This window comes from Hyla sarda, chromosome 11 (assembly GCF_029499605.1).
Source record: "Hyla sarda isolate aHylSar1 chromosome 11, aHylSar1.hap1, whole genome shotgun sequence".
In the NCBI taxonomy this organism is placed as follows: domain Eukaryota; kingdom Metazoa; phylum Chordata; class Amphibia; order Anura; family Hylidae; genus Hyla; species Hyla sarda.
Genome location: NC_079199.1, coordinates 104,545,585 through 104,570,768, shown reverse-complemented (window position 1 = coordinate 104,570,768; position 25,184 = coordinate 104,545,585). Strand labels below are relative to the sequence as shown.

The window sequence follows — 25,184 nt, the reverse complement described above, 5'->3', positions numbered from 1 at the left end:
CCCCCCCCCCCCCAGTGGTGAGTGTGGTCCATTACAGGCTTCACTCAGTGTGAGGGGGTTGAGAGCGTAGAAAAAATCCACCACAGTATCGACAGCAGGAGGTAATAAAATCCAACGAGTAAAAACACAAAAAGAGTTAAAAAAACATAAAGTCTGAAGACAAGGCCAAAGTACCCCGAGCACTGAGCGGCCTTTACAGCGCATGTAACAGATCCGCCACAGCAACGGCACCTAGTGCAAACCATCCAGGGGAAGGAGGGGAAGCTCCCGACTAGAGCGTCCAACTGTACTGACCAGAGAGGATGTCACCAGACGGGAAGAAGAAGGTCCGGCCCAATCTCTATACGTCATAGTCAGGGAGGTAACTGTACGCAGGGCCCCCAGAGGACGGAGGGTTATTACACGGAAAGAACCAGCAGATCATATAACCTACAGGAAAGAGAGAAGAGAAAGCTGAATCGATAGGCTGTAAGTGAATGGATAGGCTGTATTCTCAGTGATGTCACCGCTGATCTCTAGTGATGGATAGGCTGTATTCTCAGTGATGTCACCGCTGATCTCTAGTGATGGATAGGCTGTATTCTCAGTGATGTCACCGCTGATCTCTAGTGATGGATAGGCTGTATTCTCAGTGATGTCACCGCTGATCTCTAGTGATGGATAGGCTGTATTCTCAGTGAGGTCACCGCTGATTTCTAGTGATGGATAGGCTGTATTCTCAGTGATGCCACCGCTGATCTCTAGTGATGGATAGGATGTATTCTCAGTGATGTCACCGCTGATCTCTAGTGATGGATAGGCTGTATTCTCAGTGATGTCACCGCTGATCTCTAGTGATGGATAGGCTGTATTCTCAGTGATGTCACCGCTGATCTCTAGTGATGGATAGGCTGTATTCTCAGTGATGTCACCGCTGACCTCTAGTGATGGATAGGCTGTATTCTCAGTGATGTCACTGCTGATCTTACCTCTGCCAAACACCTCCCTCAGGAGCGCCATCTTTGGTTTGCGGGTGTGGATGACTTCTTTATTCGCTTCCTTCAGGAGTCTGTTCCTCAGCTGCTCGATGGGAGTCTCATCTGTAATGATGGACATGATCTGCAAAAAAAACCATAATAAATAAAGAGATGAAAAAAAAGCAGCACAGAATAATACGTCCTAACTGTGATAAAAGATGCAGTCACTTGCCCCCCCCATCTGGACTGACAACTGGGAACAATAGCTACATAGAACACTGACCTGATCATAGAAGATAACTGTGACGAAGAGGCCGAAGAGGACGGACTCCACCAGAAGGAGGATGCAGTGAGCCCTGCGAGGAGGAGAAACACAACGGCTTCAACATTTCACTAAAGAATTACGAATGCAGCTCTGGATGTGACTGGGGTACGAAGCATAATAGGACAGTATTGTGAATGCAGCTCTGGATGTGACTGGAGACAAGATCTTATGATCAGTTCATGATTTCACAGGTGACAAGATCCATGTTCTGAGCAGCAATAACTTACAGCTGGACATGGCTGTGCCCTGTGGCCTCCTTCTCTGCAGCCTCCTCCGGGCCCTTCCTGGACGGCCAGAGCCAAGTGGCCAGCACTAAGCCCATAGCGTAAAAGCTTGTCAGGCCTGCAACAAAAATAATGGATTAATAGTGCCACCTTCAGGATACAGGGTGTAATACCATCACTAAATGTTTTAAGTGTACCTGTAACAAAAACTTTTTATATAGATAAGTAGATTTATTTATGCTTACCGTAAAATCTCTTTCTCGGAGGATCCGTTAGGGGACACAGAGACAGTGGGTATATCTTGCTGACACTAGGAGACAGAGTCACCCTGCCGGAAGAGGAGGTGACTGAAAGATAGATCCAGACAGCTCCAACAAAGGTCAACTATGTAAGGAATGTTCCTTAGCGTTGGATGGAGCCGGACAAAACGAAGCAAGAACGATCACCTCGTTCATGTGAAAGGGGGAAACCACCTGGGACAAGAAGGAGGGAGGCGGCCAAAAAACCACCTTGTCCTGATGAAGGACCAAGAAGGGAGAGCGACAAGGGAGACCCTTCTAATAGAGGTAATCACGATGAGGAAGGCGACCTTCCACAAAAGGATGCGAAGAGTGGCGTCCGGGGGAGGTTTGAACGGAGCCTTCCTCAAACCGCTAAGCACCAGGTTGAGATCCCAAGGAGTAGTGGGAGACCTGAAAAGCGGCACCGCATGGACCAAGGTGCGGACGTGAGCATTGGAAGCCAATGGCTGCTGAAACAGAATAGAAAGAGCCGACACTTGACCTTTAAGAGAGCTGAGTTCCAAAGCGCTTATCCAGACTGGATTGCAAAAAATCAAGAATGCGTGGATAGGAAAAAACGACCGGGGAGATGGACTGAGCCTCACACCACCGTAAATAAGTCCGCTAAGAGCGGTGGTAAATCCTAGGGGAGGAAGGCTTCCGAGCATGGTCCGAATCACCCTGAAAGAAAACCCCCGAGCTCTCAAAATTGTGGTTTAAACCACCACACCATCAAATGCAGTGACAGTAAACTGGGGCGGCAGAGACGAACCTGGAAGAGCAGATCAGGACGAACTGGAAGACGCAGTGGTACGTCGACCAGCCAAATTACATCTGGGCCTGTCATGCCATGGTCATCCTCTCTCTCTCTCCTTCCCAGGGTTCTAAGGAAACTCAAGGCGGATGCATCCACCATCAGAGCCAGAGGGTCTCGCGACAAAGCAAAGAATTTGTCTGTTGTAGCGACACTCGAAGAGATCGAAGTCCGGGGTCACGCAAAGATCGCAGATCTGCGCTAACGCCTCCGGATGTAGAGACCACTCCCCGGATCCGCGGCTGAGAAAGTCTGCTTCCCAATTCTCCACACCCGGAATGTGAATCGCGGAGAGGGCGGGAACTCCAGTCTCTGCCCAGAGCAGAAACTTGGAGACCTCCTCCATCATCAAGCCACTGCACGTGCCGCTCTGGCGATTGATATATGCCACAGCCGTAGGAGGATCTCCCTGTGGAGGAGGCAAAGAAAGATGGCAAGGAGCTCCAGAAGACTGATGGGAAGGTGAGCCTCCTGAGGGGACAAGTGGCCCTGGACCGTCAGGTCCTGAAACACCTCCCCAAACCTGGAGACTCGCATTGGTCGTGACGACCAGCCAGTGGAGGGGAAGAAACGATCACCCCTGGAGAAGGAGAGGAGAGTGGAGCCACCACAGAAGGGACCAACGAACGGAGTGGGACAGAAGAATCCGGTGATCCAGAGTAGACGGCGACTTGTCCCACTGGGCCTAGATGGCCAGCTAGAGAGGGATATAGCAGAACGGAGTGAAAGGAACCGCCTCCATAACCACCACCATCTAGCAAAAGAACTTCCATGCAGAAGCGAATCGGAACAAGAGAGGGGCACCATAGGCGACAGACACCCTCCTGCAGGGAGTGCCGATTGTCCAACGGAAGATGAACACGGGCGGCTGCAGCGTCAAAAAGGAGACCCAAAAAGACAAGAGACTGGGAGGAAGACAGGTTGGACTTTTCCTGATTGATCACCCAACCATAGGTGGACAGAGTCCGTACCGTGAGATGAAGGCTCTCCAAGTTTTGGGACCAGGACGGAGCTTTAAACAAAAGATTGTCCAGGTAAGGGAGGACCAAGATCCCCCGGGCCCGAAGGATGGCAATCACCGCCGCAATGACTTTGGCGAAAACCCTGGGAGCCGTAGCTAGGCCAAAAGGAAGGGCCACGAACAGAAAGTGACCCGCAGGGACAGCGAAAAAGGAAAAGCTGATGGATGGGGAAAATGGGGATGTGCAGATAGGCATCCCAGATATCCACTGAAGAAAAGAACGTCCCCTGATCCATGGATGCCACCACGGAGCAGTGGGACTCCATGAAAAAATGACGTAGCCGCAAATAGCGGTTGAGTAGCTTGGAGGTCCAGAATGGGGCGGGCAAAGCCCTATTTGTCGGGATGACAAAGAGATTAGAGAAAAACCCTGAAAAACGCTCTCCTGTAGGAACTGGCACAATCACTCCCTGAGTGAGAAGGGTACTTATAGCGACCTGAAAAGGACACCACCAAAGATGGGGGAACAAGGAGGACGGGATCGGAAGAACGATCGCGAGGAAGGGAGGCGAACTTTATCCGTAACCATCAGATATGAGGCAAAGGCCGTGCATCGGGCTGACTCGTAAACCGCCGAACAGAGGAAGTCCCCGGCCTAAGAGAGCTGACGAGCGAGGTCTGCCAAGTCCTCCTGAGGGGCGCCTGACAGGATGCCCTGCTGTAGCTGAGAAGCCCAAACCGAAACTGCCTTGGACACCCAAGCGAAAGAGAAGGTGGCTAGCAAGGACAACCCTGCGGCTTCAAAGGCAAATTTCGCCAAGTTCTCGATCTTCTTGTCTGCCAGATCTTTAAAGGATGCTGTGTCTGCCAACGGCAGTGGAGTAGATTTGGACAGACGAGAAACTGGAGTTTCTACGGCAGGTGGTGCAGTCCACTTGGAAACCAGATCCGGAGGAAAGGGAAATTGCCGGATGCTTCCAAGCCATGTCCAGTAAGGAATCAAATTATGAGAACTGAAAGCCTTGGGGGGGGGGGATGAACGGCGAAAGGAAGAAAGGAAACTTCCCGGATCAGGATCCGAAGTTCTTAGGTCCTCCGGATGAAAAGTGTCCCTGATGGCTGACACCAAGCTGACCACCATATCAGACACGGCAGAGTGGTCCTTATGATCTGAAGTGGATTCCAACCCGTCATCCACTACTTCCCCTGCAGAAGCCTTAGACTGGGGCGTGTGAGACCTAAAACAAGGAGTCAAGGACCTGGGATGGTCACAGGGGGAGCGGCCCCTAGAGTGGGGGTGCTGCCGGTGAGCTGGTGAAGAGGAGCGTGACCTACGGGAAGAAAGTCTATCCCGAACACGCCACTCTGGAGAAGAGCCTGGCAAAGTTACTTTAGGACGCTTGTGTGAGAGCTGGGAGTGTGCGTCAGGAGAGAGAGCGGGACTCTCTGGGGTTCGTGCGCAGGGTCGACCAAGGCTGAAGCCACTGATCTGGAGACCCTAGCCAGGTTGGAGATCGACTGGGAAAGGGAGAAAACCCACTCTGGGGGAGGAGCGGACACCACGCGTTCCAGAGGGACAACCTGAGAAGAAGTCACAGGGGGAAGGGAAAGTTTGGTGTAGCAGGCGGGACAGGTGGATTCAGTGGAACTACCGAGCATTTTGGTCTTGCAGCCCACACAAGAGTAGTAGGTGACCAAGGCTGCGGTTGCCTGTCTGGGGGGTAGTTCAGGTCTGGGGTCAGACATAGTTGCTAGTGAGAGGTAGTCACCAATAAAAAGGAACAATCTCACCCTGGTCCTGTGTCCCCTGCTGGAGCTGAAAGCAGGCTGGTGTCGAGCTGTGACCCTTGACTGGAGCTGTGAAGCAAGCTGAGGCTGTGCTGTGTCCCGGCTGAACGAAAAGGCAGGTAGCAGCTGAATCTGCACGCAAGCAGGTAGAGAGAAGGGGGAGGTGCCGGCTGCACTGACCAAGGAAACAGGGCGGTCACAGTACCAGAATGGCATCCTATTGGAACCAGAGAGGGAGGCACATAGAAATTGACCCCTCAAAGCAGTAGCAGAATGCGGAAAGTGGGCGAAGCCAAGTCCCGTTGCAGGCCGCTGCCTCAATTAATATGCACCCGCAGTGCAAATCATGTACGAAAAAGCGGGCGAAAATAACAAGCACACCGCAGGGGAGCTGACAGGGTCTGCGGCTCTGGAGGGAAGGAAGGGGGGGGGGGGGGGAGAGGGATATACTCACCCTAATCCACCATACTCACCTAAGATGTCTTCAGCCAGCTATGGTCACCTGCATGATGTCAGGCTGAGACAGCGGGACAAGCCGGAAGGTGGGGGGACCCGGACCAAAAGTACCACCCCAGGCGCTGGTTCTTGGTGGGAAGGGGGTAACGGTGCATACTCTATGCCCCGTGCCCCTTAGCTGCATATGGGGGGGGAGAACAGGTAGCGCCATGCTTCTGAACCCCCAACTAAAAAAGAGAAAACAAAAAGGAAAAAAGAACCTACAAACAGGCCCTAGCTATAAAATAAAAAAAGAAGTCCATGTTTTGAGAACTCCAGACCTGTGTCTGCCTCCTACTGACACTAAGCTAAAAACTGATTAGCTCAGGGTCAGTAGGTGGGGTATATCCTGCCAGGAGGGGCTGACTTTCTTTTGTATGCCTAGTGTCAGCAAGATATACCCACGGTCTCTGTGTCCCCCAATGGAGCCGACTGAGCAAATACCATTATATGCATATTTGTAATATTTATAGGTTCAAAAATGTGTATATTTTTGTCCCTGCAGCTTTTGTCTGTGTGTCTCTGTAAGGAGTCACAATACAGTAAGTGTGTGTGGACGGGCAGGGCTCTGCGCTGAGGACAGGTACCCGGCTCACACAGCAGGATGATTGACAAGCCGGAAGCCCGCACAGAACCCTGCTAGTCCCGCCCACACTTCCTGTATTTGTTCTTCTCATAGAGACACACAGACAATAGGTGCAGAGACAGAATATTATCACCCCAAAAAAAAATAAAAAGATAAAAATGTATCACGGTATTATCTACATTATGTAAAAAGTTTTTGTTAACGACAGGTACACTTTAATACTCCAGCAGGAGTAATCAGAGCAGTGCCACCTGCTGGATACATAGTGTAATACCCAATAGCGTAATCATTCGGGTGTACATGTATGTGTGATGTCTTACAGCTCTGTGCCGCACACTACCATACGGTCACGCTGTGGCAGATAAACACTTACCTGTATAAAAGAGGAACTGGATGAAATACTTTTGGTTTAATTCCCCAACACAGTTATTTATCCTGCAGAAAAATAAACGTATATGAAAAACAATTGTGAGAAATATCCCCATAATAATCTTAAAGGACATCTGCAGCAAAATACAACTTATCCCCTATACACAGGATAGGGGATAAGCGTTTGATCGCCGTGGTCCGACCGCTCGGACCCCCCACGATCTTCTGCACGGGGCTACAGCTCTCCCGTGCAAGAGGGGTGCCGGCCGCACTCGAGACGTCGCAGCCGACACGCCTCCTCCAGGTATCTCTATGGGAGAGGCGGGAAACTGTATGGGGAGGCGGTGTGGAGGGGGCCTAACGTCGACCTCAGAGTGGTAGACGGTACATGCATTAGCCGCTCACATAGAGCAGCAATGCGGGGCCCAGTTTGGGAGATCGCGGGGGGGTCGCAGCGGTCGGACCACCTGCGATGAAACATCCCATATCCTGTGGATAGGGGATAAGTTGTATTTTGCTGCAGATGTCCTTTAACCATGAGGAGGAGCCGCACCAGGGGCAGTGGTGATCCATCCTCCGTATACAGCGGTGGCAGATGCGGCAGTGGTGAGCGCGCGGGGGGCGGTAGGTTTCGCAGCGGTTGCACACAGTCCAGTCCTCATTACCCTGCGGACACACACAGGGGATTATGACAGCGGACATTATCATCACAGGTTCGTAGTCTCTGTTCTGCCCTGACATGGCCACTTACCCGGTCACTTTTGCGAGGTGTGTTAGAGCGCAAGTCTGAGAAGTCGATGGCAGTTTCTGGTAAAGGGACCAGTCCTGTGGGATTAAAAAACAAAAAAAAACTACTTGACCCCTTAACGACCAGACTTATTGTTTTTAGAATGCAGTCATTAAAGGGGTACTCCAGCGTCCTAAACATTTTGTTCAGAACACTCGGAGCTAGAGGTGATCGTGACGGCACGGCCACACCCCCTTGTGATGTCATGCCACGCCCCTCCATTCATGTAGGCCGATACATCCCCCTCCCATAGACATGAATGGAGGGGGCATGGCCTGATGACATGTCCAATGCCATTTGTTTAGAATGCAGTGGGACCCCCGCGATCAGACACCTTATCCCCTATCCTTTGGATAGGGGACAAGATGTCTAGCAGCAGAGTACCCCTTCAACAATGATGGCTGATCCCATTTACTTTAATGGCAGCTGAGCTGCAGTAACCGGCGTCACCACTGTACAATGAATGGCGCTGAGTACCTCTGGCCTCACTGAGCATATACCGGAGCTACGGCTCATTCAGATGACGGACAGACATTTAAGATCAGATTCTGCTGAGAGAATGAACATGTTCGGGATTTGAATTTCTGTGAAAGAATTTTCTACCACAGTAATTCTGACGTGTGCACAGTGCAGCAGAACCCCACAGAAGACACTGGGAGGCTGCTGCACCCGAATTTCAAAGTGGAACTTTTTTACTGGATTCCGTTTAGAAATTCCACAGTGTGAATGGTGCCTCTGGGTGAAAGTCAGGTCTCCATATTTATAAAGGAGGTAAATGTAGCAATGTAGTTCAGATGTAGACAAGATTCTAAGATTGGGCCGGGCTGGGGCGAGTTTGCTAAAGAATTTTGCAACAATCAGTCAAATGATAAATTATAGCACAGTTTTGCATAAATCAACAAAAGAAAAATTTGGGGGGGGGGGGTGATTTTTCATATATTTTTTTTTAAAACTTTGCTTAAATTATTATATATTTTTTTATCATCTATTTGTACATATCAGAAGAATTACTACTGCAGGCACAAGGGTCTAGTAAAGGCTTCCAGCTGCCATAGTAATTCATGGGCACCCCATGAGTGAGTTGCAGTGCTGTTGATTGGGCACCAGGCAGGAGCACCAGCTGTCATTTGGCCTCTTAACCCCTTAAGGACCCGGGGTTTTCCGTTTTCGCACTTTCATTTTTTCCTCATTACCTTCAAAAAAATCATAACTCTTTCAATTTTGCATCTAAAAATCCATATTATGGCTTATTTTTTGTGCCACCAATTCTACTTTGCAGTGACATCAGTCATTTTACCCCAAAATCTACGAAAAAACAGAAAAAATAAATCATTGTGCGACAAAATTGAAGAAAAAACACAATTTTTTTACTTTTGGGGCCTCGGTTTCTACGCAGTACATTTTTCGGTAAAAATTACACCTTATCTTTATTCTATAGGTCCATAAGGAAAAAATGATACCCTATGATAGGTTTGATTTTGTCGGACTTCTGGAAAAACTCTTAACTACATGCATAAAAATGTATACGTTTAAAATTGTGTTCTTCTGACCCCTATAACTTTTTTATTTTTCCATGTACGGGGCGGTATGAGGGCTCACTTTTTATTTACACTCTTTTTTTTTTTTAAATGGGAAAAGGGGGGGTGATTCAAACTTTTATTAGGGGAGGGGTTAAATGATCTTTATTCACTTTTTTTTGCAATGTTATAGCCCCCATAGGAGACTATAAACACTGCACACACTGATCTTTTTACATTGATCAATGATTTCTCATAGGAAACCATTGATCGATGATTCTGCTGCTTGACTGCTCATGCCTGGATCTCAAGCACTGAGCAGTCATTCGGCGATCGGACAACAGGATGCAGGTAAGGGGACCCTCCTGCTGTCCTACAGCTGTTTGGGATGCCGCGATCTCACCGCGGCAATTCAGAAAGTCGACACCAGTGGACAAGACCACCAAATGTGAAGCATGGACCATGTCTAAGGACATCCCCTAAAACAGAGAGGAGAGACCTCTGGGTAGACAGCATGTAGGTGGGCTGGGACACAGTATGTCCTATGTAATATCTTGAGGGATGTTTCGGCTAGTGAAACCTGCAAACTTCCCTTTTCGAGTTGAGAACAATCATGCAAATCAGAGAGGGACATAGACACCCGGAGGTCCTCCTCCCACTGGGGCATAAATTTCAATTTAGTATCATTAGGAGGACGATTAAGCACAGAATAAAAAAAGAGACCATGCCCCAGGTCTGGCAGGGTGTAGATAGCCATTGCTTCAAGAGGTGTAGGAGCAATCAAAGATGAGGTACTGGGGGAGAGAGGACAGAAAAGAAAACATCTTTGTATAAGCCTGAAGTTTTAAGAAGAGAGGGGGTCGAAATCCAGACAGAAACAGTTCTTTGCCAATAAGCTTCTTTCCGACCAGGAACTGATGAATATGGGTAAGTTTATTTGCAAACCACCAACTAAAAGTCGATGGACGTAGTCCAGGCAGAAAATAAGGGTCTTGGAAAAGAGGCATAGCAGGGGAGAGAGGAGACTGGAGAGGGAGTTTGAAACAGACAGCACGTCATAGTAGCAAAGAACAGCGAGAGAGTAAGGCAGGAGGAGGGATGAAAGAGCAGACTGGGCTGGATGACCACATAAGGGAACATAACTTATACGGAGAGAAGGCTGGGTTCACACCACGTTTTTGCAATCGTTTTTTTTCAGGTTTTTGATTAAAAAAAAACGGATTCCTCAAAACCTGACTAAACTGTATCAAAACGTGTGTACAAAGTTTTATCTGTATACGGTTTGAAAAGTGATGTCCGGTTGCATCCGTTTTTTAAGAAAAAAAAACGCATACGTTTTGAACTTTTCACTCCATTATGAATAAAGTTTCACTTGTTTGATTGAAATTCCAAGAAAAAAAACTGTGCAAAGTCAAAAACCGTATGGTAAAAACTGGATGGAACTGTACACACATACAGTTCTGCACAGTTCCCTTTGACTCCCATGTTAAAAAAAAAAACGTATACGGGTCAATACGGTTTTTCACCTGGACCAAAAACCGTGGTAGGCCACGGTTTTCTGTCCAGAAAAAAAAAAGGAAAAAACCGTCTGGTGTGAAAAACGGAGACAACCGTATGCAATATGGTGCTTACGGTTTTGAATGGAAAGTCTATGGGCATGGTTTTCTGTACAGTTGCATACGTTTTTTGTTTTTATTTAAACCGTATCCAAAAACTGAATAGAAAATCGCGGTGTGAACCCACCCCTAAGAGATCATTTTCAAGGGTATGCCACCGAGGACCAGAAGAACCTACATTACAGACCAGGAGTTGAGCTATATGTGCCACCCTACAATATTTCAGGATAGGCCTCCAACACTTTTACGGTCATACATAATAGTTCATGGAATTCTGGGATGGAGGTCCCGCCATATAAACCTAAAGCCTGGAGTGCCATAAGATCAGCCAAGCGAACTGGAATAGGGAGTGTCCTAAAAAAGTAAAGCAGTCTGGGTAGGATCACCATCTTGACTGAGTAAAGACGACCCAGCCAAGAGATGTGGGGTAGATTCCACCTAGCTAGATCTTCACAAATAGTTTTAAAGAGTGAAGAAAGTTGCGTAGGGAGAGAAACACCTAAGTAGGGAAGGACCCCCACTGATCAACTGTCCTAAGAGTGAATGTAGCGACAGTCTGAATGCTCGCCAACCGCTCCATCCTCCTTCCATAGGCCCGGAGAGGCGGTGGGTGTTACCTGGGTCAGAGAAGACAGCGCGGGTGTGACAGGCCAGCAGCATGAAGACCATCAGATTGAAGCCGATTGCATGGAGCGGACACCAAATGCTGCAAACAGATAAAAGGGAAAAAAATTGTAAATAGAGAAATCCCTAGAAACAACCTAACAAGTGCCTCCTCCATCACCCTGCGATATCCTCATGAGCCCCCACATTGTACTCTATTCTCCCAATGACAACACACACATATATATATATATATATATATATATACACACATATACACACAGAGATCCCCCCCAACTTCCCATATTCTCCCAGCCCCATCATCTCCACTCAATAGCCTTACGCCCCCACTATAGAATACTCCAACATCCTCCAGAACTATGGGGGGAGTTCATCATTGTAGGTGAAGCATTTTTGTACCCAATTGTTATTGTGTGCTGGTAATGTGCAGGTGCACCATATTTATTACATGGTCTTGGGGCATTTGATATATTTTATGTAGGTACACCTGTACTGAACTCTCACTCTTTACACACACCAAAAAGATAAGCCAAGCCTGGGCTGGTTTATTATTATGACTTTTTGGTGTTTTTTTTGCAAGAAAATTCGCAACTTTAAAAAAAAAAAATTTGCAGTTGATAAATCATTACAAAAGACTAACCATAGCAGCTGATCTGTACACATACACAAAAACAACATTCGCAAAAAACAGCCTGAAGCGCTCCGCAACTGCGAGACAAATATACACACAAAAACAGCTCTAAAGACAATGATAAATCCCCTCCCACCCATAACCCCAATCCTCCATCATCCCTTACCCAGCGCAGTTCCCCCAGATCCTCCATTACCTATAACCCTCATAATCTCTCCCCACCACAGCTCCCCCAAATCCTCTATAACTTCAACCCCCATCGTCTCCCCCAGATCCTCCACAACCCCCATCGTCTCCCCCAGATCCTCCACAACCCCCATCGTCTCCCCCAGATCCTCCACAACCCCAATCGTCTCCCCCAGATCCTCCACAACCCCCATCGTCTCCCCCAGATCCTCCACAACCCCCATCGTCTCCCCCAGATCCTCCACAACCCCCATCGTCTCCCCCAGATCCTCCACAACCCCCATCGTCTCCCCCAGATCCTCCACAACCCCCATCGTCTCCCCCAGATCCTCCACAACCCCCATCGTCTCCCCCAGATCCTCCACAACCCCCATCGTCTCCCCCAGATCCTCCACAACCCCCATCGTCTCCCCCAGATCCTCCACAACCCCCATCGTCTCCCCCAGATCCTCCACAACCCCCATCGTCTCCCCCAGATCCTCCACAACCCCCATCGTCTCCCCCAGATCCTCCACAACCCCCATCGTCTCCCCCAGATCCTCCACAACCCCCATCGTCTCCCCCAGATCCTCCACAACCCCAATCGTCTCCCTCAGATCCTCCACAACCCCCATCGTCTCCCCCATAACCCCCATCGTCTCCCCCAGATCCTCCATAACCCCCATCGTCTCCCCAAATCCTCCATAACCCCCATCGTCTCCCCCAGATCCTCCATAACCCCCATCGTCTCCTCCAGATCCTCCATAACCCCCATCGTCTCCCCCAGATCCTCCATAACCCCATCGTCTCAGCCAGGTCCTCCATAACCCTATCTTCCCCAGATCCTCTTTTACTACAACCCTTATCATCTCCCTCAGATCCTCTAAAACCCCAATCATCTCCCCAGACCCTCAATAACCCCCATCATCTCCCCCAGATCCTCTATAATCCTTATCATATCCCCCAGAACCTCTACAACCCCAACCATCCCCCCAGACCCTCTATAACCCCATCATCTCCCCCCTAACCCTCTATAACCCCAATCATCTCCCCCCCTACCCCTCTATAACCCCAATCATCTCTCCCCCCTAACCCCAATCATCTCTCCCCCCCCCCTAACCCTCCATAACCCCCATCATCTCCCCCTCCATAACCCCCTTCATCTCCCCCCCACCTAACCCTCCATAACCCCCTTCATCTCCCCCCCACCTAACCCTCCATAACCCCCTTCATCTCCCCCCCCTAACCCTCCATAACCCCCTTCATCTCCCCCCCCTAACCCTCCATAACCCCCTTCATCTCCCCCCCCCTAACCCTCCATAACCCCCTTCATCTCCCCCCCCCCTAACCCTCTATAACCCCAATCATCTCCCTCCCCCCAGACCTTCTATAACCCCCACCTTCCGGAGAAGCTGTGGAGCAGAACGTGGCGCAGGATGACGTAGTCGGAGTATCCCAGGCTCAGGTAGGTGAGGAGGATACACAGGAGTCCACACGGGTCCCGCACACAACCCGCCATCACCGGTACCGGGACACTTCCGGGTGTGAGGCTCCGCCCCGCCACCCTCTGCTCCAATCACAAGAGGCAGTAACATCACGCGCCCCGGCAGATGACAGCGGTGATCAGCTGACTCTGAGGAGAAGCGTACTTCCGGCGTACCGTCGCTATGGAGACCAGGAGGGTGACATACATCATTCCCGGGGCGGAGTTAGGAGTTGAACATTCTCACTCAGCGTTAGTGTTGTTGTTTTTTCATTTAGTCAGGATCATGTGGTCAAGTGGGAGGAGTTGAGCAGCGATCATGTGTTAACATCCACCCTATCCCTGAGTCCTATACACGTCCTATAGAAAATGGCGCTGGTCCCTAATTTCTATATGTACAAAAAATACTGCTAACCCTGTAAAGACCTGGCAATTTTCATTTTTCCCACTCTCACCTGTTAATAGCCTCTCTGATCCCCCAGTGTCATCTCAATCCCCCCCTCTGATCCCCCTGCGTCATCTCAATCCCCCCCTCCGATCCCCCTGCGTCATCTCAATCCCCCCCTCTGATCCCCCAGTGTCATCTCAATCCCCCCCTCTGATCCCCCTGCGTCATCTCAATCCCCCCCTCCGATCCCCCTGCGTCATCTCAATCCCCCCTCTGATCCCCCTGCGTCATCTCAATCCCCCCCTCTGATCCCCCTGTGTCATCTCAATCCCCCCCCCTCTGATCCCCCTGTGTCATCTCAATCCCCCTGTGTCATCTCAATCCCCCCCTCTGATCCCCCTGTGTAATCTCAATCCCCCCCTCTGATCCCCCTGTGTCATCTCAATCCCCCCCTCTGATCCCCCTGTGTCATCTCAATCCCCCCCTCTGATCCCCCTGTGTCATCTCAATCCCCCCTCTGATCCCCCTGTGTCATCTCAATCCCCCCCTCTGATCCCCCTGTGTCATCTCAATCCCCCCCTCGGATCCCCCTGTGTCATCTCAATCCCCCCGTCTGATCCCCCTGTGTCATCTCAATCCCCCCCTCTGATCCCCCTGTGTCATCTCAATCCCCCCCTCTGATCCCCCTGTGTCATCTCTATCCCCCCCTCTGATCCCCCTGTGTCATCTCAACCCCCCCCTCTGATCCCCCTGTGTCATCTCAATCCCCCCTCTGATCCCCCTGTGTCATCTCAATCCCCCCTCTGACCCCCCTGTGTCATCTCAATCCCCCCCTCTGATCCCCCTGTGTCATCTCAATCCCCCCCTCTGATCCCCGTGTCATCTCAATCCCCCCCTCTGATCCCCCTGTGTCATCTCAATCCCCCCCTCTGATCCCCCTGTGTCATCTCAATCCCCCCCCCTCTGATCCCCCTGTGTCATCTCAATCCCCCCTGATCCCCCTGTGTCATCTCAATCCCCCCTCTGACCCCCCTGTGTCATCTCAATCCCCCCTCTGATCCCCCTGTGTCATCTCAATCCCCCCTCTGATCCCCCTGTGTCATCTCAATCCCCCCTCTGATCCCCCTGTGTCATCTCAATCCCCCCTCTGATCCCCCTGTGTCATCTCAATCCCCCCCTCTGATCCCCCTGTGTCATCTCAATCCCCCCCTCTGATCCCCCTGTGTCATCTCAATCCCCCCTCTGATCCCCCTGTGTCATCTCAATCCCCCCCTCTGATCCCCCTGTGTCATCTCAATCCCCCCCTCTGATCCCCCTGTGTCATCTCAATCCCCCCCTCTGATCCCCCTGTGTCATCTCAATCCCCCCTCTGACCCCCCTGTGTCATCTCAGTCCCCCCCTGATCCCCCTGTGTCATCTCAGTCCCCCCCTCTCTGATCCCCCTCAGTCATCTCAATCCCCTCTCTGATCCCCCCCTGTGACATCTCAGTCCCCCCCTCTCTGATCCCCGTGTCATCTCAATCCCCTCTCTGATCCCCCTGTGACATCTCAGTCCCCCCCTCTCTGATCCCCCGTGTCATCTCAATCCCCCCTCTGATCCCCCCATGTCATCTCAATCCCCCCTCTGATCCCCCCGTGTCATCTCAATCCCCCCTCTGATCCCCCCGTGTCATCTCAATCCCCCCTCTGATCCCCCCGTGTCATCTCAATCCCCCTCTGATCCCTCCGTGTCATCTCAATCATCTCAATCCCCCCTCTGATCCCTCCGAGTCATCTCAATCCCCCCCCTCTGATCCCCCTGTATCATCTCAATCCCCCCCTCTGATCCCCCTGTATCATCTCAATCCCCCCCCTCTGATCCCCCTGTGTCATCTCAATCCCCCCCCCTCTGATCCCCGTGTCATCTCAATCCCCCCTCTGATCCCTCCATGTCATCTCAATCCCCCCCCCTGATCCCCGTGTCATCTCAGTCCCCCCCCTCTCTGATCCCCCTGTGTCATCTCAATCCCCCATTCTGATCCCCCTGTGTCATCTCAATCCCCCCCCTCTGATCCCCGTGTCATCTCAATCCCCCCTCTGATCCCTCCATGTCATCTCAATCCCCCCCTGATCCCCCTGTATCATCTCAATCCCCCCCCCCTCTGAGTCATCTCAATCCCCCCCCCCTCTGAGTCATCTCAATCCCCCCCCCCCTCTGATCCCCCTGTATCATCTCAATCCCCCCCCCTCTGAGTCATCTCAATCCCCCCCCCCTCTGATCCCCCCGTGTCATCTCAATCCCCCCCCCCCCCCCTCTGATCCCCCGCTGGCTTGTATGTCTCCAGTAGGCTCAGGTGCAGGTGGCATCTCTCAACGTCAGTGGGTCTGGGCAGTCAGCACTGATGAGTGACATTCTCCTGCGCAGCTCCTGGGTGCGTCCTTAGGGGCATTCGGCCGTGTGAACATAGCCTTGTATGAACACCGAGTAGAGACAGTCTTAGTTTTTGAAATACAGTTCCCGTAAACGTTTTCAATTTGAAAACCGTATGGAACCGTATTGAAATCCGCATGCATTGACTTTCCATTGAAAACCGTATGCCAAACGATGCATCAGGTTGTGTCCATTTTGCGTCTTGATCAGACATCGTATTCCCTTTCCTTTGGATAGGGGATAAGATGTCATAGGGCCAGAGTACCCCTTAAAGTCTTATGGGACTCTGCCGGGGAATTAAAAACTGTCCACTAATTGGGAGGTGTCTACTAAGGCCGGATTCACACCACGTTTTTGCACTTTAGTTCCCGTATTAGGTTTTTGATAAACTGAGTCCTCAAAACCTGACTAAACTGTATCAAAACGTGTGTACAAATTTTTATCTGTATACTGTTTGAAAAATGATGTCCGGTTGCCTCCGTTTTTTAAGAAAAAAAAAAAATGTATACGTTTTTAATTTTTCACTCCATTATTAAGAAAGTTTCACTTGTTTGATGGAAATTCCAAGAAAAAATCTATGCAAAATCAAAAACCGTATGGTGAAAACCGTATGGAACCGAAAGCACATATGGTTCTGTACGGTTCCCATTGACTCCCATGGTAAAAAAAAAAAAAACATTTGTTTCAATACGATTTTTCACCCGGACCAAAAACCGTGGTAGGATACGGTTTTGAATACGTACAGGATGTAAAACGGACACAACCTGATGCATCTTTTGGCGTACGGTTTTCAATGGAGAGTCAATGCATACGGTTTTCAATACGGTTCCGTACGGTTTTCAAATTGAAGACGTATACGGGAACTGTATTGCAAAAAACGTGGCGTGAACTAGGGATCGACCGATATCGTTTTTTTAGGGCCGATACCGATAATCGCTGGAGGTTAGGGCCGATAGCCGATAACTTATACCGATATTCCGGTATAAGTTATCGGCTATTTATCCCCCGCGACACCACTGCAGATCATTGATTTAAAGTGGGCGCTTTAAATCAATGCACTGCAGTGGCTTTTGTGGTGCCATAGGCCGCCGCCGCCACCCGCTACTCTCCCCCTGCCTGTCCGGGGGTCCTGAGACCTATCACCGTCACCGCTCCCCTGCCGCGCCTAGGGGTGCCTCCAGCTGTTGCAAAACTACTACTCCCAGCATGCCCGGACAGCCAACGGCTGTCCGGGCATGCTGGGAGTTGTAGTTTTGCAACAGCTGGAGGGCCTACTGTAGGTATAGTATATTATACAGACCCCTGTCCATCCCAGAACCCTGACTCACCTTCCCAGTTGCTGCAGGGACCGTCCGGGAAGGGTGGTCCGGGCCATCCATCCTTCCTGTAGTGTCCGGCGGCATTCCGGGTGGAGGGTGAACCGGTCCGGGCTGTCCTTCTCCGGGGGTCCTCTTCTCCACTCCGGGCAGGCTCCGGCCTAGTAATGCTGCATAGACGCCACTGCGCAGCGACGCACCTGACGTCAGGGCGTAGCGGCGTCTATGCAGCATACTAGGCCGGAGCCTGCCCGGAGTGGAGAAGAGGACCCCCGGAGAAGGACAGCCCGGACCGGTTCACCCGGAATGCCGCCGGACACTACAGGAAGGATGGATGGCCCGGACCACCCCCATTACAGGTACGTTTAATTTTTTTTATTGACTCGGAGGGTGGGGGAGGGGCCCGACCGGTATAGCAGTATAGGCAAAAATCCATACCGTGAGAGAAAAAAAAGACGGTATCTGGTTCATACTGGTATACCACCCAGCACTACATTGGGCGGTGCGGTGGGTCGGTCGCGGTGCGGCGGGTGCATTATCGGCTTATCAGCAAGGTAATTGACGATACCAATAATGCCCAAAATCGTGATTATCGGCCATACCGATAATAGGTCGATCCCTAGCGTAAACCTGGCCTAAGGGAGATTTCACTGTATTCTAGGATTTTAGCTCCGGTCACAAAACCGGATATCGGTGCAAAAATGAGCCGACCAGAGTTACTCTCTGACTCCCATCGGCTCATACAAATGAATGTGATGCGGCCCGTATACACAAAACGTGTATAATCCTTGTGCTGATATAAGGGTGCATGCACAACACGTTTTTGCTATACAGTTCCCGTATACGGTTTCAAGTTAAAAACCGTATGGAATTGTATAGAAAACCATATGCATTGACTTAACATAGTAAACCGTATGTCAAACGCATCATCCGGTCTAGTCCATTTTGCATCCTATACGGTTTTGTCCGTTTTTTCTTTTACCCGTACCCAAAACCGTAGTCTACCACATTTTTTGGTATGGGTGAAAAACTTTATTAAACTGTATACTTTTTTTTTTTTTTAAACATAGGAGTCAATGGGAACCGTACAGAACTGTATGTGCGTACGGTTCCATCCGGTTTTAACCAGTTTTTGACTTTGCAGTTTTTTTATTGAAATTTTAATCAAAAAAAGTGAAACTTTATTCAAAATAGAGTGAATGTATAAGTTTTTTCTTAACAAAAATGGATGTAACAGCACATAATTTTTTAAAATTGTATACAGAACCGTATACGGGTTAAAATTTGTACACACGTTTTGATACAGTAAAGTCTGGTTTTGAGGAATCCATTTTTTTATCAAAAACCTGAGACGGGAACTGTATTGCAAAAAACGTGGTGTACATGCACCTTAAGTGTACCGAATCCTTCTTTACCTCATATATATATATTAAGTCACCATTTTCCCGCCTGTTCTCTTCTCCCCTCAGCCGAAACTAATACGGGAGTCACGTGACCCCACAATAAACAGCGCGGGAAAATCCATTTCATGTACAGCGCGCGCTCCGCATCACATGACAACCACTCCCGCCCTTTCCCCTATTGGTTATTACCTCACACACTGCAGAGCGGCCGCTCAGTGATGAACGGGACATTTCTCCGCCACATTCATCTACATAAACTACAACTCTCATCCTCCCCCATCCCGCACCTGCCGGAGAAGCTGTGGAGCAGGATGAGTAGTAGTCCGGGGCAGAATACACAGGCCGCCATGACTTCCGCCTCCAGTGAGTAGCGGAGACATAACAGGAGCGGGTTATTCCCGGAGAGCGGGAGTTCTGAAGTGGGAGGAGTTAAGCGCTGATCACGTGACCACAGACGCTCTCCCCTGCGTGTCCTGTATGTGAGGAGAACCTGAGCGCGGGAGAGGTCACGTGATAGTGTAGAGTGTAATAGATATGTATATATTTATATAGAATATGGCGGCCTCACAGCTCGGAGGTAACAATCCTGTCATGTGGAGATGGCTTCCTGTGACCGCTGATATATGTGAGGGGATGGACTGTGTTTATGAACAGGGATAATACACCAGATGTAATGACGCCATATTAGTGAGGTAAACGCTGCTATTGTAATGGCCCAGAGAATAATGACGGATTATATCATATATATACTACGTTGTATTATAGCGTATTTATGACCGCCATACCGGTACAGAGCCACACATCTGAACCGTTAGGGGATAAGGTGGTGTTCGCCAACCGGGAGGCCTCCAGCTGTTGCAAAACTACAACTCCCAGCATGCCCAGACAGCCGAAGGCTGTCTGGGCATGATGGGAGTTGTAGTTTTGCAACAGCTGGGGACCCCCTGATTTGGAAATAATGGCAAAAGGAGATGGGATAGATGGTATCTTTACTGTCTGGGCATGCTGGGAGTTGTACTTTTGCAACAGCTGGAGGCAGCCTGCTTGGGAAACACTGGCATAAAAGAATGGGACACACGGTACCTTTACAGTTCGGGCATGCTGGGAGTTGTAGTTTTGCAACAGCTGGAGGCCCCCTGCTTGGGAAATACTGGCAAAAGGAGATGGGATAGATGGTATCTTTTCTGTCCAGGCATGCTGGGAGTTGTAGTTTTGCAACAGCTGAAGGCCCTCTGCTTGGGAAACACTGACATAAGGAGAAGGGACAGATGGTATCTTTTCTTACTGCGTCCGCAGTTTGTAAACTTATATCGCGAGCATTTTCTAATCCAGTCGTAAAGTCGCAGCAGCAGGCCTCCTCCCCGCCATGATTATTGTAAAGTAAACTCCATGCTGGGAGCGGGTCAGGGCGGAGGCGCCGCTGCTACTTTTTGGCTGGATTAGAAAATGGTCGCAATATAAGTTTACAAACTGCGTCCTCGGTTAGTAAAGGGAACATCTGTCCCATCTCCTTATACTCCTCACTGGTCAGATGTGCAAATCTGTACATTGTATGGAGGGGACAGATACAATGTGAGAAAAAGAAGTTAGATTTACAATTTTTAACGTCCCGACCCTCCCACCCCTACAATAAAATAAGGCCGGAAGCCAAGCCCTGTTTTTAAATCTCGCTCTTGCACTTATTTATATGCACAGTGTAGGATTAAGACTTGAAAACAGGGCTCGGCTTCCAGCTGACTGTCAATCAAGCAGGGATGGGAGGAGGTGTTCCAGTTCTCGGCACCTCAGCAGCTTGGAAACCCAGAGAATAACACCTTTTTTTTTTTTCTATGGTTCTCTGCCAGCTAAAAACTTTATACGTCGCTTTCAGTCTTTCTCCAGCAAAAAACAAAAAAATCTATTCAGTGTATAGGAAGGAAGATCGTGTTGAATTGCATTTATTTTTTTATTTTTTGGTGTCTGTCTTAGGTTAAATGCACATGGCAGAGTTTCCCGCTATGCGTTTTAGTTGTGGCGGAAAATACCGCAGACCCCATTAAAGTCAATGTAATCTGCTGCAGAAATGTATGCTAAGTCATTGTTTCCCAACCTGGGTGTCTCCAGCTGTTGCAAAATACAACTTCCAGCATGCCCGGACAGCCAAAGGCTGTCCGGGCATGCTGGAAGTTGTATTTTGCAACAGCTGGAGACACACCTGTGGGAAAACACTGCTTTAATATACCCTTTACAAAAAAAAAGCCCCTCCCACTATTTCTCGCCAGGATCCATTTGGATATGTTTTAAAATGGCGTCGACTTTTGTACATGTATTTTTTTTTTTTTCTGCTGGAAAATAATAGAAAAAAAATAAAATAAATAAAACGGATGCGCCGATGGATCGACAACGTGGTGTGAATGGAGCCGTATACCAACTGCTCATGTCTACGGGGAGGTCAGCAGACAATAGGAGGGGGGAGGGGGGGGTCAGGTGCTTGTGAGAGATAATAATCTGCAGGAAAACAATAAAATATCGCTCAGGCCCTATAGGGTTAAAGCAGCGAGGCACTTCAGTAATGTCACTTTTCCAGTTTTGTCCTCTCCTTGGCAATTAGCCTTGTCTCTTCTCCGGAGATCTCTTATTTCTACATAATGGGGAAGATACGTGAAGTGGTCCAGGAGAAAAGTGTCTGTTGTGCATGGGCAATAAATCACAGCACGGCCTCCGTTTTTATCACCTACGCCGTAATAATTGCTGCGCTGTGATTGGTTGCCATGCTCGACAAAAATGTTATCTTTCAGATCACTTCATCTTCCCCACTGTGCGTGGGGTTTAGGTAAGTCGTTCATCTCTGATATAGATATAGATAGAGATATATATATATATATATATATATATATATATATATATATATATATATATATATATATATATATATATATATTCGAGTATAAGCCGAGTTTTTCAGCACGATTTTTCGTGCTGAAAACACCCCCCCTCGGCTTATACTCGAGTGAACTCCCCCACCCGCAGTGGTCTTCAACCTGCGGACTTCCAGAGGTTTCAAAACTACATCTCCCAGCAAGCCCGGGCAGCCATCGGCTGTCCGGGCTTGCTGGGAGTTGTAGTTTTGAAACCTCCGGAGGTCCGCAGGTTGAAGACCACTGCGGCCTTCAACATCATCCAGTCCCCTCTCACCCCCTTTAGTTCTGAGTACTCACCTCCGCTCGGCGCTGGTCCGGTCCTGCAGGGCTGTCCGGAGAGGAGGTGGTCCGGTGGGATAGTGGTTCCGGGCTGCTATCTTCACCGGGGAGGCCTCTTCTAAGCGCTTCGGGCCCGGCCTCAGAATAGTCACGTTGCCGTGACAACGACGCAGAGGTGCGTTCATTGCCAACGTACTTATGCGTCATTGTCAAGGCAACGCCTCTATTCCGGGCCGGAAGCGCGGAGAAGAGGCGCCCCCGGTGAAGATAGCAGCCCGGACCACCTCCTCACCGGACCACCTCCTCACCGGACAGCCCTGCAGGACCGGACCAGCGCCGAGCGGAGGTGAGTACTCAGAACTAAAGGGGGTGAGAGGGGGCTGGATGATGTTGAAGGCCGCAGTGGTCTTCAACCTGCGGACCTCCGGAGGTTTCAAAACTACAACTCCCAGCAAGCCCGGACAGCCGATGGCTGCCCGGGCTTGCTGGGAGTTGTAGTTTTGAAACCTCTGGAGGTCCGCAGGTTGAAGACCACTGAGGGCGAATGATGAGAAGAGGATGATGAAGGGGGGGGGGGGGGGTGTGGGGATGATGAAGGGGGGTGGGGATGATGAAGGGGGGGGGGGGATGATTACAAGGGGATGATGAAGGGGGGATGTGTGGGATGATAAGGGGATGTGTGGGATGATGACAAGGGGATGATGAAGGGGGGGATGTGTGGGATGATAAGAGGATGTGTGGGATGATGACAAGGGGATGATGAAGGGGGGATGTGTGGGATGATGACAAGGGGATGATGAAGGGGGGATGTGTGGGATGATAAGGGGATGTGTGGGATGATGACAAGGGGATGATGAAGGGGGGATGTGTGGGATGATGACAAGGGGATGTGTGGGATGATGACAAGGGGATGATGAAGGGGGGATGTGTGGGATGATGACAAGGGGATGATGAGGATGTTAATGACGGGTCTGGATGATGACAGGGGGGGATGAGGTATTTCCCACCCTAGGCTTATACTCGAGTCAATAACTTTTCCTGGGATTTTGGGTTGAAATTAGGGGTCTCGGCTTATACTCGGGTCGGCTTATACTCGAGTATATACGGTATATATATATATATATATATATATATATATATATATATATATATATATATATATATACACACACACACAGTCATGGCCGTAAATATTGGCACTAGAGATGAGCGAACTTACAGTAAATTCGATTCGTCACGAACTTCTCGGCTCGGCAGTTGATTACTTTTCCTGCATAAATTAGTTCAGCCTTCAGGTGCTCCCGTGGGCTGGAAAAGGTGGATACAGTCCTAGGAGACTCTTTCCTAGGAATGTATCCACCTTTTCCAGCCCACCGGAGCACCTGAAAGCTGAACTAATTAATACAGGAAAAGTCATCAACTGCCGAGCCGAGAAGTTCATGACGAATCGAATTTACTGTACGTTCGCTCATCTCTAATTGGCACCCCCTGAAATATTTCAAGAAAATGAAGTATTTCTCACAGAAAAGGATTGCAGCCAGAAGTAGTGTGGACCCCGGAAACAGGTAATTATAAAACCGGGAATGGGGGAGGCAATGGGGCAGCGGCGGTCGCTGGCCGAGGTGGTGCGGTGGCGGTGATAGGACTCAGGAGGACCCCAGGACAGGCAGGGTGGAGAGAAGCGGGTGGCGGCGGCAGTCTCTGGCACCGCAAAAGGCGCTGCAGTTCATTGATTTAAAGCCGATAGCATATACTGATATTCCGGTATAAGTTATCGGCCATAACCTCCACCGATTATCGGTTTCGGCCCTAAAAAATCGATATCGGTCGATCCCTAGTAGAGATCCTGACCGATCACTTTACTGACTAATCTGAGGTCATGAGAGAATCCGTACAATACAGTCACTAACACTGGGATTCTGTGTTTTCTTAGGATGAGGAGCGATGAATTGTCTGACAATGAAGAGGAAGAAATAAGAAAGCTGATAAGACACAGACCAGATCAGAAGATACAATACTGAAGAATCCAGAATGACAGGACTTTTATGGTCAAACGCCTGGTTCGGTATGAGGAGTATCGCTTGGTGCATTATTGATCATTTTCAGATGTACAGAAGTTGAGGAAATGTTTAAAGGGTACCTCTCATCAAAAAAACTTTTGATATATTATAGATTAATGTATGCAGAATAACTTTACATTTGCATGTTATTAAAAAATATGCTTCTTTCTATTTAATTTTCCACTTTGAAGAAATGACCACTAGGGGTCTCCCTACCAGTCCTGGCAGCAAGCATTTCAGACTCATGCTGGAGTCCTAAACACTACGAGCTGCCAGTCTGCTTTGTTCACAAAGGAGAACACTCAGAGCTGCCAGCCTGCTTTGTTCACAGCCTGTTTTGCTGTGAACAAAGCAGGCTGGCAGCTCTGAGTGTTTAGGACTCCAGCATGAGTCAGAAATGCTTGCTGACAGGACTGATCGGGAAAAATACAATAGAAAGAAGCATATTTTTCATTAACATGCTATTGGAAAGTTATTCAACGTTCATTAATCTAAAATATATCAAAAGTTTATTTGATGAGTGGTACCCTTTAACAAAGGTGATGACCTAGATCAGTGGTCTCCAATAGAGATGAGCGAACTTACAGTAAATTCGATTCGCCACGAACTTCTCGGCTCGGCAGTTGATGACTTATCCTGCATAAATGAGTTCAGCTTTCAGGTGCTCCGGTGGGCTGGAAAAGGTGGATACATTCCTAGGAGACTCCTAGGACTGTATCCACCTTTTCCAGCCCGCCGGAGCACCTGAAAGCTGAACTCACTTATGGAGGATAAGTAATAAACTGCCGAGCCGAGAAGTTCGTGAC

At 49.4% G+C, this 25,184-nt stretch overlaps 2 protein-coding genes across 6 annotated transcripts in view; one reads left to right on the top strand and one right to left on the bottom strand.

The window, feature by feature from the left end:
* LOC130295685 (palmitoyltransferase ZDHHC3-like) lies at nt 1–19,633 on the bottom strand. Of its 2 annotated transcripts, none has more exons than XM_056546689.1 (9): nt 19,427–19,633; nt 11,337–11,425; nt 7,551–7,624; nt 7,353–7,465; nt 6,804–6,865; nt 1,509–1,623; nt 1,240–1,312; nt 969–1,098; nt 1–429 (listed from the first exon to the last, which is right to left on the bottom strand). In XM_056546689.1, the coding sequence occupies exons 1-9, from the start codon at nt 19,486–19,488 to the stop codon at nt 341–343; spliced, it is 807 nt and encodes a 268-aa protein (XP_056402664.1). In that variant the 5' UTR covers nt 19,489–19,633; the 3' UTR covers nt 1–340. The 2 variants fall into 2 exon arrangements, with proteins under 2 accessions (XP_056402664.1, XP_056402663.1); XM_056546688.1 differs by lacking the exon at nt 19,427–19,633 and adding an exon at nt 13,540–13,693.
* The window catches only part of LOC130295686 (ras-related and estrogen-regulated growth inhibitor-like protein), an 84,901-nt gene continuing 73,457 nt past the window's right edge, over nt 13,741–25,184 (top strand). The window contains exons 1-2 of one of the 4 annotated variants that reach the window (XM_056546692.1): nt 13,741–13,874; nt 24,252–24,383. In XM_056546692.1, coding sequence (XP_056402667.1) covers nt 24,350–24,383 — 34 coding nt within the window. In that variant the 5' untranslated portion in view covers nt 13,741–13,874; nt 24,252–24,349. Of the gene's footprint in view, nt 13,875–19,369; nt 19,503–19,639; nt 19,832–24,251; nt 24,384–25,184 lie in introns of those variants that run through there. The other 3 variants (XM_056546691.1, XM_056546690.1, XM_056546693.1) reach the window with 3 other exon arrangements.